This window comes from Bufo gargarizans, chromosome 1 (genome assembly GCF_014858855.1).
Source record: "Bufo gargarizans isolate SCDJY-AF-19 chromosome 1, ASM1485885v1, whole genome shotgun sequence".
NCBI classification, from domain to species: domain Eukaryota; kingdom Metazoa; phylum Chordata; class Amphibia; order Anura; family Bufonidae; genus Bufo; species Bufo gargarizans.
In genome coordinates this window covers 742091889-742104111 of record NC_058080.1, presented here as the reverse complement: position 1 = coordinate 742104111, position 12223 = coordinate 742091889, and the positions used below count along the sequence as shown (strand labels likewise).

The following is a 12223-nucleotide window of genomic DNA, read 5'->3' as shown; positions in this document are numbered from 1 at the left end:
GTGCATTGCAATTCTGTGTAGTGTCAGTTTTACACTGATACAAAGCCTGATCCGTCTCTAAGGGTCTGTCAGGCTTAGATACCATGGCAAGCCTGGATGCCCGTGTAAGGCATCCAGTTCCCATGGCAACCATCAGCCATGGATCTGTGCTGTCTGACCGTGAGCTGCGGGGAGAAAGTCCCCCTCCCTCCCACTGCAGCTGAAATTCGTTCTGCATTTAATTTTTTAAGTCTCCATTGGCTAACAGGATTGGGGCGTGGTTCAGTGGAGCCGGGTATAGGGCTATAAAGTCCAGCTTTGAGGGTGGTCTGAGTGCCACCCTAGCTTAAAGGCTCCTGTAACCAAGCCTGCAGAAGAGCAGCAGCACATGTCTTGTATCAATATCTCAAGGTCCATCATTGACCGAACTTACAAAGTGTAAGTCGAAACGTTGCTATGAAGTTTGTTCAATGATACAAGGCGTGTGCTGCAGTTCTTTTATAAACTATATACCATATAGTCATCTTGTATACGCATTCATCAACAGTTTCCAGAAAGCGGCCAACCCCTTTAATATACCTACATATGTTATAAATCAATTACATGGAGTTATCCAAATGTCAGGCTTTATTCAGATATCAGTGAATCACGGAAGTGTGCTGTCATATTCTTCCCATAGCCATTATTTTTATTATGTGTATTCACACATCCGTGATTTACCATGGTCCAGGGATCAATTGTTACATAACGGAAGCATGCCCATTTCTTAGTGTTTACGGATGGATCATGCCCATTATAGTCTATGGGTTCGTGAAAGGACACGGACACAACACAGATGCTATTTCGTCCCTGTCTCATGGATCATTGCTAGATGCTCCTAAATTAATCTTCTGCTGAGTAGTTCTGGTACAATACGGATAAGACACAGAAGGCAAAAAATGGATACACTGATCTTTCACGGACATCTTCACAGATAAACCACTGACTGTCTTGTCACTGATGTAATGGAAACATATGTGTAAAGATGTGTTACAGAGATAAGAAGAAAGATTCATGGGGACAATTCATCTTCAATGCTATGGAAGTAAACGAGGCTCTTCTTCTCTTCCTTAAATCCACAATACTTTTCCTCCAAGGATCCCGGTCAGTTGACCTCAGAGAAATATCATTAGGTTATATGGGAGATCCAGGATAATACCACCCAAAAAATAAATCTTCTTATTGGCTTTTTAAGGTCCACGAATAACCTAATATGTTAAATTATGTGAAAATGTTTCTCTCCTGTGTGAATTCTTTCATGTGCCAAAAGATTTGATTTTTGGGTAAAACATTTCCCACATTCCGAACATGAATATGGTTCCTCTCCTGTGTGAATTCTCTCATGTGTAACAAGATCTGATTTATTTTTAAAACATTTCCCACATTCTGAACATAAATATGGCTTCTCTCCTGTGTGAATGATCTTATCTTTAACAATATATGATTTTTCTGTAAAACATTTCCCACATTATGAACATGTATATAGTTTCTCCCGTGTGAATTCTCTTACATTTAACAAGATGTAATTTTAGTGTAAAACATTTCCCACATTCCGAACATGAATATCGTTTCTATCCTGTGTGAATTTTCTCATGTGTAACAAGATCTGATTTATCGTTAAAACATTTCCCACATTCTGAACATGAAAACGGCTTTGCCCCTGTGTGAATTCTTTCATGTTTATGTAGAGCTGATGTTTGTCTAAAAGATTTCCCACATACTGAACATGAATATGGTTTCTCTCCTGTGTGAATTCTCTTATGTGTAACAAGATTTGATTTATTGCTAAAACATTTTCCACATTCTGAACATGAATACGGCTTCTCTCCTGTATGAATTTTCTGATGTGTAACAAGATATGATTTTTGTATAAAACATTTCCCACATTCTGAACAAGTATATGGCCTCTCTCCTGTGTGAATTCTCTGATGTTTAACAAGATGTAATTTTAGTGTAAAACATTTCTCACATTTTGAACATGAATATGGCTTCTCTCCTGTGTGAGTTCTCTCATGCCTAACAAGATGTGATTTTTGTATAAAACATTTCCCACATTCTAAACATGACAACATCTCTCCTGTGTGGATTTTCAGATGTGTAACAAGATGTGATTTCCGTGTAAAACATTTACCACATTCTGAACATGAATATGGCTTCTCTCCTGTATGAATTTTCTGATGTGTAACAAGATATGATTTTTCTGTAAAACATTTCCCACATTCTGAACATGTATATGGCCTCTCTCCTGTGTGAGTTCTCTCATGCCTAACAAGATGTGATTTTTGTATAAAACATTTCCCACATTCTAAACATGGATACATCTCTCCTGTGTGAATTCTCACATGTGTAACAAGTTGTGATTTATTTGGAAAACACTTCCCACATTCTGAACATGAATATGGTTTCTCCCTTGTGTGAATTCTCTTGTGTGTAGAAAGTTGTGATTTCCGTTTAAAACATTTCCCACATTCTGAACATGAATGTGGCTTCTCTCCTGTGTGGCATCTTTCATGTATAACAAGATGTGATTTATATTTATAACATTTACCACATTCTGAACATGAATATGGCTTCTCTAATGTGTGAATTCCTCTGTGTGTAAAAAGACCTGAGCTTTCTGTCAACTCTTTACCACAGTGAAACCTTTCACCCCTCTTTTGACTTGTACTTGTGGTAACAATCTGTGATTGGTCAGGAGAAGGTCCCCCATGATTAGGAGAATTATAGGACATATCTGTACTGTGAAGTCCTGGATATACAATAAAGGTAATGATGTTTTCTCCAGAAGACCGCTGCAGGATAGCTTCATCCTTTAGTGATAACATTTTTTCCTCAGAATTCTTGCTGGGATTTTCTGTTAAGATAAAAATTAGAAATTGCATTTTTCCCCCCAAACTAGATAAACATAACATTTCTATTAGGCTGGAAGTGGATTCAACACGAAGGACAAGCATAAGAGTGCCCCTATTAGTAGTGCCCTCCAGTATTAATAATACCCTCACAGAGCCCCCAGTAGAAATAAGGCCTCCTATTTTTTCCCCCAGTGGTAATAAAGCTCCCATAGTGCTCTTAATAGAAATAAGGCAGATCTATAAGTCCCTCCTATAGAGCCCCCAGTAGTAATAAGAATACCTATAATGTCCTCTGGATTTGCAGTGCCCCCTGTATATTCCTTCCTCCAATATACAGTTCCATGTAAATAACATCCCTATCTAGAGCCCCCTCCAACATACAGTCCCATGTAAATAACATCTCTCTATCTAGAGCCCCCTCCAACATACAGTCCTATGTAAATAACATCACTCCCCCAGGCAACTTCTTTCTGCCTGTTGGTTTCCTGACACACTCAGGCATTGGGACACTGCCTCTTTATGACTGGGCGCTTTTGTCACACTGCCTGTCCAGGAGCCTGCTCTGCTGTGTTACTGAGTCTTGCCAACACAACACACCTCTATATTCCTGCTGCACTGCCACTGCTGCTGTTGTTCTTGTGGGTCCATAAAAACTTTTTAGTAAAAACCAAGGCTGCACAGCTTGCACTCTGTCTCAGGCTATTGCTGAGCTGAGCCTCACTTCCTGCCAGCCCAGTACTGATAAGACGAGCTAGGAGCAGCCAAGCCAGCCAGACTTCCTGTGCGCCCATAGGATAACTAATTAGAAGAGAAGTGAGGAGGAGCCAGTAGCCAATAAGGTTAGAAGATCCACTGCAGTCATTGCTGCCGTACTTAGCACAGCGATATTGCACTAGCGCCGCGGGCCCCCAGCTGTGAGAGTGAGTCAGCTGAGCTAAGCCAGCCCAGAAATCAGATGTCATGCTGCAGCTGATCTAAGCCAAGTAGCTGCCTTAATAGATGTAATATCGTAGTGTGCAGCACTGCAGCCAGTCACCACCAGTCTCCCGAGTCCCGAGGTTCAGGGCAGTGGTAGTTTCATTCGGGCTCTGGCCCCGGATAAAAAGCCCTAGTGAAGCCCATGCTGTTTATCCAGTTCGGCCTATTATCCTGCAAGTTGATTCAGAGGAAGGCAAAAAAAAAAAACTGTGAGGTAAAGGCCAATTTTCCTCACTTAAGGGGAAAAAATTCCTTCCGGACTCCAATCAGGCATCAGAATAACTCCCTGGATCAAAGGGCTGTTCCAGGACTGCATACATTAGACAAGATGTGCACTGGACTGCGCTGTCAATAATGGAACACATACTAAATGGTGATTACGCATCAAAAGAGAAAAAATACAATGTAGTGCAGTGATAAGAATCAAAATTACTGTAATCCCCTCCTAATGTCCCTGAATCTCAAGTCACGTAATCTAAAGTCACACACTTAATACAAACTCACCTGTGCATAACCATGGAGAAGGAACAGAAAAAAAATGTAATCACAGTATACTCTTAGCTGCTATGCAATAAACCTGAGAGTGACCTCTTTTAGATGGGACAAGTGACCCATCCACCACGACAAAGTGACCTCTTTTAGATGGGACAAGTGACTTATCCACCACGACAAGGTGATCCTCTTTTTAGATGGAATAAGTGATTTAGATCTCAGATTCATGTATATAATGGCCTAATGGCTGCACAGTTCCCAGATATCAGCTTTATAGACGTTCACATATAGTATAATACGGATGTGACTCACCAAAAGATAATGGAGAATCTTATGCTTACGAGCGCAGCCCGATGAAGGCTGTTCTCGGAACTGCCTGCTCCCGGTGACCGCATGTGTTTCAGAGAGGCTCGTGGCGCAGGCACAGGTAAGGACTTACCTCTGCATCGCCGGGCTTGGGAATAAAGATGGCAGATTGCATGTGTTCGTCGGCGAACAATGCGAACTGGCCATCACTGGTCTCCATATGGCGGAACCTTACAATCCCAATTTATGGCAGACTACAAGAGCAGCACAGATCAGTCACTGGTTATCTAAGAGCACGTTCACACATGTCAGTCACTATCTCCATTCATGATTCCATACCTGTGCTGACATCTCCTGGAATGTCCTCCTCCACCTCACTCTTACACGGGGGATCGCCCATCATCCTCTCTTCTTCATCCTCCACTTTAATATCAGTCAGATCTTCCCCCTGATTTGTATCTGTAACAATTCAGTACAATACAGCAGACAGGTGGGAAATCTAACAGATCCACATAAGAGACCCCACAATCTATGACCCCTCTATGACTGCAGGACCCCCCTATATAGATGTGTATAGGGCTCAGCTCCATCTACCTGAGGGTTCTCTGGGACCTTCTCCTCTGGACAGTCCTGGTAATACAGAGAACGGGGACATCTCTCTGGTGGATTTCTCCTCCTGGATCCATCTGTGGAGACACAAGCACACAGTGATTGAATACATGGCCTCCTGTAGATCTGTCTATAGATCAGACTCTTCTCTAAGCTCCTTCACTTCTAGGTTTAGTGATCGGAGGAAATAACACTGGAGGGTTTCCGGATATCTCCCTCTGACAGAAGCTCCGACGTCAGGCTCTATACAGTCATACAGGGGCGGACATTGCCCAGAAGCTCCATGTATAATCTACAATGTATACGCTGCGGAACACGGATTTCACAGGACGCCTCTGATAGAGCAGTGTAGTCTACTATACCGGCCTGATGGAGGCCAGAAGGACACGCTCCCATCATGTGACTGGAGCCCTATGGATATGACATAAAGCACACGTAGCCTCTAATGTGAGAAGAAACTGTGGAGCTCTTCCATTACATGTCACTGCTCACACGTGTATACACTGCACATAACGGGTCTTACCCTGTGATATAAGAGGCTGGTGCTCCTCCATCATGGCCTCCTTGTACAGATCCTTGTGTCCTTCTATATACTCCCACTCCTCCATGGAGAAATAGACAGTGACGTCCTGACACCTTATAGGAACCTGACAACACAATGACACCGTCATCACCCAGACCCCTCCAGTGCTGTTACTGGAGAATGTCCCAGCATTCCCAGCAGTGTCACCTCTCCAGTCAGCAGCTCCATCATCTTGTGGGTGAGTTCTAGGATCTTCTGCTCATGTATCAGGGGGTTAGGGGGAGGCTCTGTGATGGGGTGAGGGGTCCTGCTCCGCCCTCCTGACTCCTGGAGATGGATGATGGGAGTCACACAGTCCCCCGATGTCTTCTTCACTATTGTGTACTCCTGTGGATGGAGAGAGACACTTAGGGAATAAACCCTTCAGGGGCCATGTGCTCTCCTCCTGGTACAACGTGCCTACTTACCTTCTCATGGCTCCTACAACATGACTATTGGTCACTGGTCACATGACACATCACTCACCATACTGGGGGCTGATCTTCAGGTTCTCCATCACTTGGAAGGTCTGGAGGCCGTTCTCCAGGACCCTGGACTCTTCCTATCACTTCCTATGATGGATTCTCCTTCCCGATGTCTGACTTGTTACAGAATACAATAAAGAGGAGAGAAATCTAGAAAAGTTTACCTCTCCGCTCAACAGGGAGATGATCTCCAGGGTGAGGTCTAATATTCTTCTGCTGATCTCCTTCCTGTCCATCCTTGGTGGTCATTCAGGAGAAGAGGAGAGAACTGGAGGCTTCTAGTACTGCAGGCGCCTTTATGAGAAGAGGAGAGGAAATCATCAAGGGGACAAGACCAGATGTCACCTCCATAACCGCACTCCCTGAGCCTGGAGGGGCCCCGATTCTCAGGGGCCCCAACCTGGAGATTTATGGTGGCTCCACAGGAGATAAATGTCTGATAGATGCAGGTCCCACCTCTGGGCTGTGCTCAGCTGTGTCCAGAACTCCTAGAGAAGAGACTGGAGAGAGCTGAGCTCAGGCTGGGCCTTGCTCCATTCATTCTCCTCCTGGATGCAGGGGCCCCTCACCAGGACAGTCAGGGAGCCAGCAAATGATGACAACCCCCACTATCCCCGCTACTACTTTCCCCATTATACTAAGCTGAGGAGCGGAGAAGGATTTCTTGTGTGTAATGGAGGAGAATCCATACCTCCCAGCTTTTGTATATTGCAAAGAGGGACAATATGTGTGACGCGGATCACGTCAGTTTTTTTCATTTTAGGCCACGCCTCTAACTCCGCCCAAAGCATAATTCCTGACTCCGTCAGAACGGCAGCGGCCGGGGATCGGTCAGTTTAAGTTCCTTTATTTTTTTACAGCATGTGGAGCCCCGGGGACCATTTTTTCCTTGCACTTCAATAATCCTGTAAATATTAGTACATATCGGGTAAATCATCAAATTAAAGATATTGTAAGGTCCAAACTGCAGGAGCCGGCCTATAATGAGAGGTCCCCATGGGATTATAGGCTTACCGGTTGTTTTAATGTTTTGGTTGTTGGAGGGAAAATTCTGAGGAAGGGTCAAGTAGGTGTCATCACTGGGCAGGAAGGGTCGGTGACTGGCAGAATCTGCCCAGGATGGTAAGGGTCTTCTTATTGGAGCATGGTGCTGTCCCATGGCTGCTGGATCAGGACAGAATTATTCTCCCAGCCCAGAAGAAGTAGGAACTGAGATGTGGTAGATGGATACATTGGGGGTATTGGGGTATTTGCCTTACCTTGATGGAAATCTGAGACGCACGTCCGCCCTCCCCCTTTTCCTTTTTCGATTTATTTATTTGTCATTTTATTAACCCGGGTAAAATGTCTTATTAATAAGCGGAGTTTGCGGTAACCGGAGCTCCTGGCTGAGCGTCTATACCGCTGCTTTATTATCTTCATGGTTATTTATTCATTTCTATTGGTTGTAGTTAAATATCTTGTTGAATTTTGAAGTTGGTGACACTTAAGGATCACGAATGAAGAGGCTGTGGCCAAATATTCTCCACCTAAAATGGTGTCTGTGGATAAGGTTTACCATCGACTTCTGGTCTAATACACAGGTAGAAACCATAAGACACTTTACTAAGGAGCAACTTACTACATTTATTCAATGCACAGAATTATACATTCATTCCCCGGGACAAAAAGAGGGACAAAGGGACTCGGGTAAAAAAAAAAAAAACATTTAAAGGGGTTCTGCACTTTGTTTAAACTGATGATCTATCCTCTGGATAGATCATCCGCATCTGATCGGCGGGGGTCCGACACCCGGGACCCCCGTCGATCAGCTGTTTGAGAAGGCAGCGGCGCTGGCAGTAGTGCTGCAGCCTTCTCGCTGTTTACCGCCGGCCCAGTGACGTCTCAACTTGTATCTACTGGCCTGAGCGGGGCCAAGCTCCATTCAAGTGAACAGAGCTTAGCCCGGCCCAGGCCATTGATACAAGTCGCGACGTCACTGGGCCGGCGGTAAACAGTGAGAAGGCCGCGGCGCTGCTGGAGCGCTGCTGCCTTCTCAAACAGCTGATCGGCGGGGGGCACAGGTGTCGGACCCCCGCCGATCAGATGCTGATGATCTATCCAGAGGATACATCATCGGTTAAAACAAAGTGCAGAAGCCCTTAAGGATCAAAGAGGGACAAAGGGACTCGGGTCAAAAGAGGTACATTTAACACCTTAAGGACTCAGCCCCATTTCACCTTAAGGACTTGGCCATTTTTTGCAATTCTGACCAGTGTCACTTTAAGTGCTGATAACTTTAAAACGCTTTGACTTACCCAGGCCATTCTGAGATTGTTTTTTCGGCACATATTGTACTTCATGACACTGCTAAAATTGGGTCAAAAAAGTAAATTTTTTGGCATAAAAAAATACCATATTTACCCAAAAATTTGAAAAACTTGCAAATTTCAAAGTTTCAGTTTCTCTACTTCTGTAATACATAGTAATACCCCCAAAAATTGTGATGACTTTACATTCCCCATATGTCTACTTCATGTTTGTAGTATTTTGAGAATGATATTTTATTTTTTGGGGATGTTACAAGGCTTAGAAGTTTAGAAGCAAATCTTGAAATTTTTCAGAAATTTACAAAAACTCAATTTTTAGGGACCACTACTAGCTCTGAAGTCACTTTGCTGAGGCTTACATAATAGAAACCGCCCAAAAATGACCACATTCTATAAACTACACCCCTCAAGGTATTCAAAACTGATTTTTACAAACTTCGTTAACCCTTTAGGTGTTGCACAAGAGTTATTGGCAAATGGGGATGAAATTAGCGAATTTCATTTTTTTGACAAATTTTCAATTTTAACCCATTTTTCCACTAACAAAGCAAGGGTTAACAGCCAAACAAGACGGTATCTTTATTGCCCTGACTCTGCTGTTTACAGAAACACCCCATATGTGGCCGTAAACTACTGTACGGCCAGACAGTAGGGGCGTAGAGGGAAAGGTGCGCCGTGTGGTTTTTGGAAGCCAGGTTTTGCTGGACTGTTTTTTTGACACCATGTCCCATTTGAAGCCCCCCTGATGCACCCCTAGAGTAGAAACTCCAAAAAAGTGACCCCATTTTAGAAGCTACGGGATAGGGTGGCAGTTTTTTTGGTACTAGTTTAGGGTACATATGATTTTTGGTTGCTCTATATTACACATTTTTGTGCGGCAAGGTAACAAGAAATAGCTTTTTTGGCATCATTTTTTTTATTGTTATTTACAACATTCATCTGACAGGTTAGGTCATGTGGTACTTTTATAGAGCAGGTTGTCACGGATGCGGCGATACCTAATATGTATACTATTTTTTTTTATTTATGTAAGTTTTACACAATGATTTCATTTTTAAAACAAAAAAAATGTTTTAGTGTCTCGATAGTCTAAGAGCCATAGTTTTTTCAGTTTTTGGGCGATTATTTTAAGTAGGGTCTCATTTTTTGCGGGATGAGATGACTGTTTGATTGGCACTATTTTGGGGGGCATATGACTTTTTGATCGCTTGCTATTACACTTTATTGTGACGTAAGATGACCAAAAATTGCTTTTTTTACACCGTTTTTTTTTTTTTTACGGTGGTCATCTGAGTGGTTAGGTCATGTGATATTTTTATAGAGCCGGTCGATACGGACGCGGCGATACCTAATATGTATACTTTCTATTTATTTATGTAAGTTTTACACAATGATTTCATTTTTTAAACAAAAAATAATAATGTTTTAGTGTTTCCATAGTCTAAGAGCCATAGTTTTTTCAGTTTTTGGGCGATTATCTTGGGTAGGGTTTGAGTTTTGCGGGATGAGATGATGGTTTGATTGGTACTATTTTGGCGTACATGCAACTTTTTTGATCACTTTCATTACCTTTTTTGGGAAGTAAGGTGGGCAAAATTTCAATTTCCTAATAGTTTTTTTTTTTTTATGGCGTTCACCGTGCGGGGAAAGTAACATGACCGTTTTATAGATCAGGTCGTTACTGACGCGGCGATACCAAACATGTGTAGGGAATTTAATTTCTTTCATTTTTAATCAGTGATAAATGTGTTTTTTGATTCTTACTATTTTTTCACTTTTTTTTACCCAGACCCACTTGGTTCTTGAAGATCCAGTGGGTCTGATGTCTGTATAATACAGTACAGAACCCTATATAGGCTATTGTACTGTATTTTACTTACACTGAACAGATCTATGCCTTTAGCACAGATCTGTTCAGCACCATGGACAGCAGGATGCCTGAGAGGCGTCCTGTTGCCATGGGAACCTTCCCCGTCTGCTCAGCAGAGGTCAGAACTTCGCAGACGGGGAAGGGTAAGGACAGGGGCTCTGGGGGGCTGCCTGGGGGCTCTCTCCCTCTCCCATCGGGGGGCTGCAAAGGCACAGCAGCCCCCCGATGGGAGAGGGAGGGAGCTCCCTCTTACTGTTAACTTTTTCCATACAGCGGTCCGTACGAACCGCTGTATGGAAAGGGTTAAACGGCTGACATCTGCACAGATGTCAGCCGTTTATACTGGCACCCTTGGTATAACCCACTAGACGCCAACGATTATTCAAGGGGAGGCGGGCAGGGATCGCGATCCCGTCTACCGCACCGCCCGCCTCCCGCACCGCCCACAACCCCCCCTGCACCACCCACCGGCAAAAAATCATGCAGGGGGGCTGCAATCGATAGTTTAGGAACACTAAAGTTTCTGATCAGAAACTGCAGAAAGCGCAGCAAACCGCAGATCTGTATTGACCTGCGCACATGACCCCCCCTGGCGTTGTGACAGGATGTCGGCTGAATGATTTCAGCCGGCATCCCGTTCCGATTAACCCCCTCGGCGCCGGAACAACGATTTAAAGTTAGGACGTACCGGTACGCCCTGAGTCCTTAAGGGGTTAAAGAGGACCTTTCATGGATCCAAACATTATAAACTAAGTATCAGGATAGGAAATGCGGCGCCCAGGGATCTCACTGCACTCACTATTTTCCTGGGCGCCGCTCCGTTCGCCCGGTGTATTCTCCCGCCTGATATGCTAATTTTTGCATCGGAGCAATGAGGAGGAGACTGAGACTTTCTCCGTGGGCGTCTCCTTCTCCTCGGCTGTAGCGCTGTCCAATCGCAGCAGAGGTTTTTTTTCTCCCTGGCTGTGAACTCTCTGCTGCGATTGGACAGAAGAAGACGCCCACAGAGAAAGTCACAGTCTCCTCCTCATTGCTCTGATGCAAAAATTAGCATATCAGGCGGGAGAATACAACGGGGGCCACAGCGGGCGAACGGAGCGGCACCCAGATCCCTGCACTATGCCCTACATACCCTGATACTTAGTTTACATTGTCTGGACCCATGAAAGGTCCTCTTTAAGGATCAAAGAGGGAGAAAACAAGGGACACTTGGGAGGCATAGAATCTCCAGAGGTGACATGTCTGAGCTCTCCACCACACTGTCTCCTCACAGCTCATCTTACCTGCAGGCTGGAGGAATGGCTGATACCAGAGAGAACAAGAGCCCTGACTACCGACCAGGACCTGCCCAGTATCTGCTGCACTGCCAGAGCTGAAGGACCTGGGGTGACGTCACCGTCATGTGATCAGTGCAAAGGAGGAGCTGAACTGAGATGATGTCACAATCATGTGATCAGAGCAGGGGGGGCGGGGCTCAGCAGTGACTACCGACCAGGAGCCGCCCAGTATCTGCTGCACTGCCAGAGCTGAAGGACCTGGGGTGACGTCACCGTCATGTGATCAGTGCAGGGGGCGGGGCTCAGCAGTGGTGAGAGGAGGTGGGGAAGGACCTGTAATGTTGTCACCGTCATGTGATCAGTGCAGGAAGCGGGGCGGGGCTCAGCAGTGGTGAGAGGAGGTGGTTAAGGACATGGGATGATGTCACTGTCATGTGATCAGTGCAGGGGGGGGCGGGGCTCAGC

At 44.7% G+C, this 12223-nt stretch overlaps 1 protein-coding gene across 1 annotated transcript; it reads right to left on the bottom strand.

Annotated features, from left to right (window-relative positions):
• Positions 1–632: 632 nt before the first annotated feature.
• On the bottom strand, positions 633–5038 carry LOC122924976 (zinc finger protein OZF-like). Its single transcript, XM_044276523.1, has 2 exons — positions 4986–5038; positions 633–2872 (listed from the first exon to the last, which is right to left on the bottom strand). Exon 2 carries the CDS (start codon positions 2841–2843, stop codon positions 1590–1592), a length of 1254 nt encoding a protein of 417 aa, XP_044132458.1. The 5' UTR covers positions 2844–2872; positions 4986–5038; the 3' UTR covers positions 633–1589.
• Positions 5039–12223: the final 7185 nt, after the last annotated feature.

Bases quoted from the DNA above. Each gene is read 5' to 3' on its own strand.
- LOC122924976 (XM_044276523.1), bottom strand. From the start codon at position 2,843: ATGTTATCACTAAAGGATGAAGCTATCCTGCAGCGGTCTTCTGGAGAA.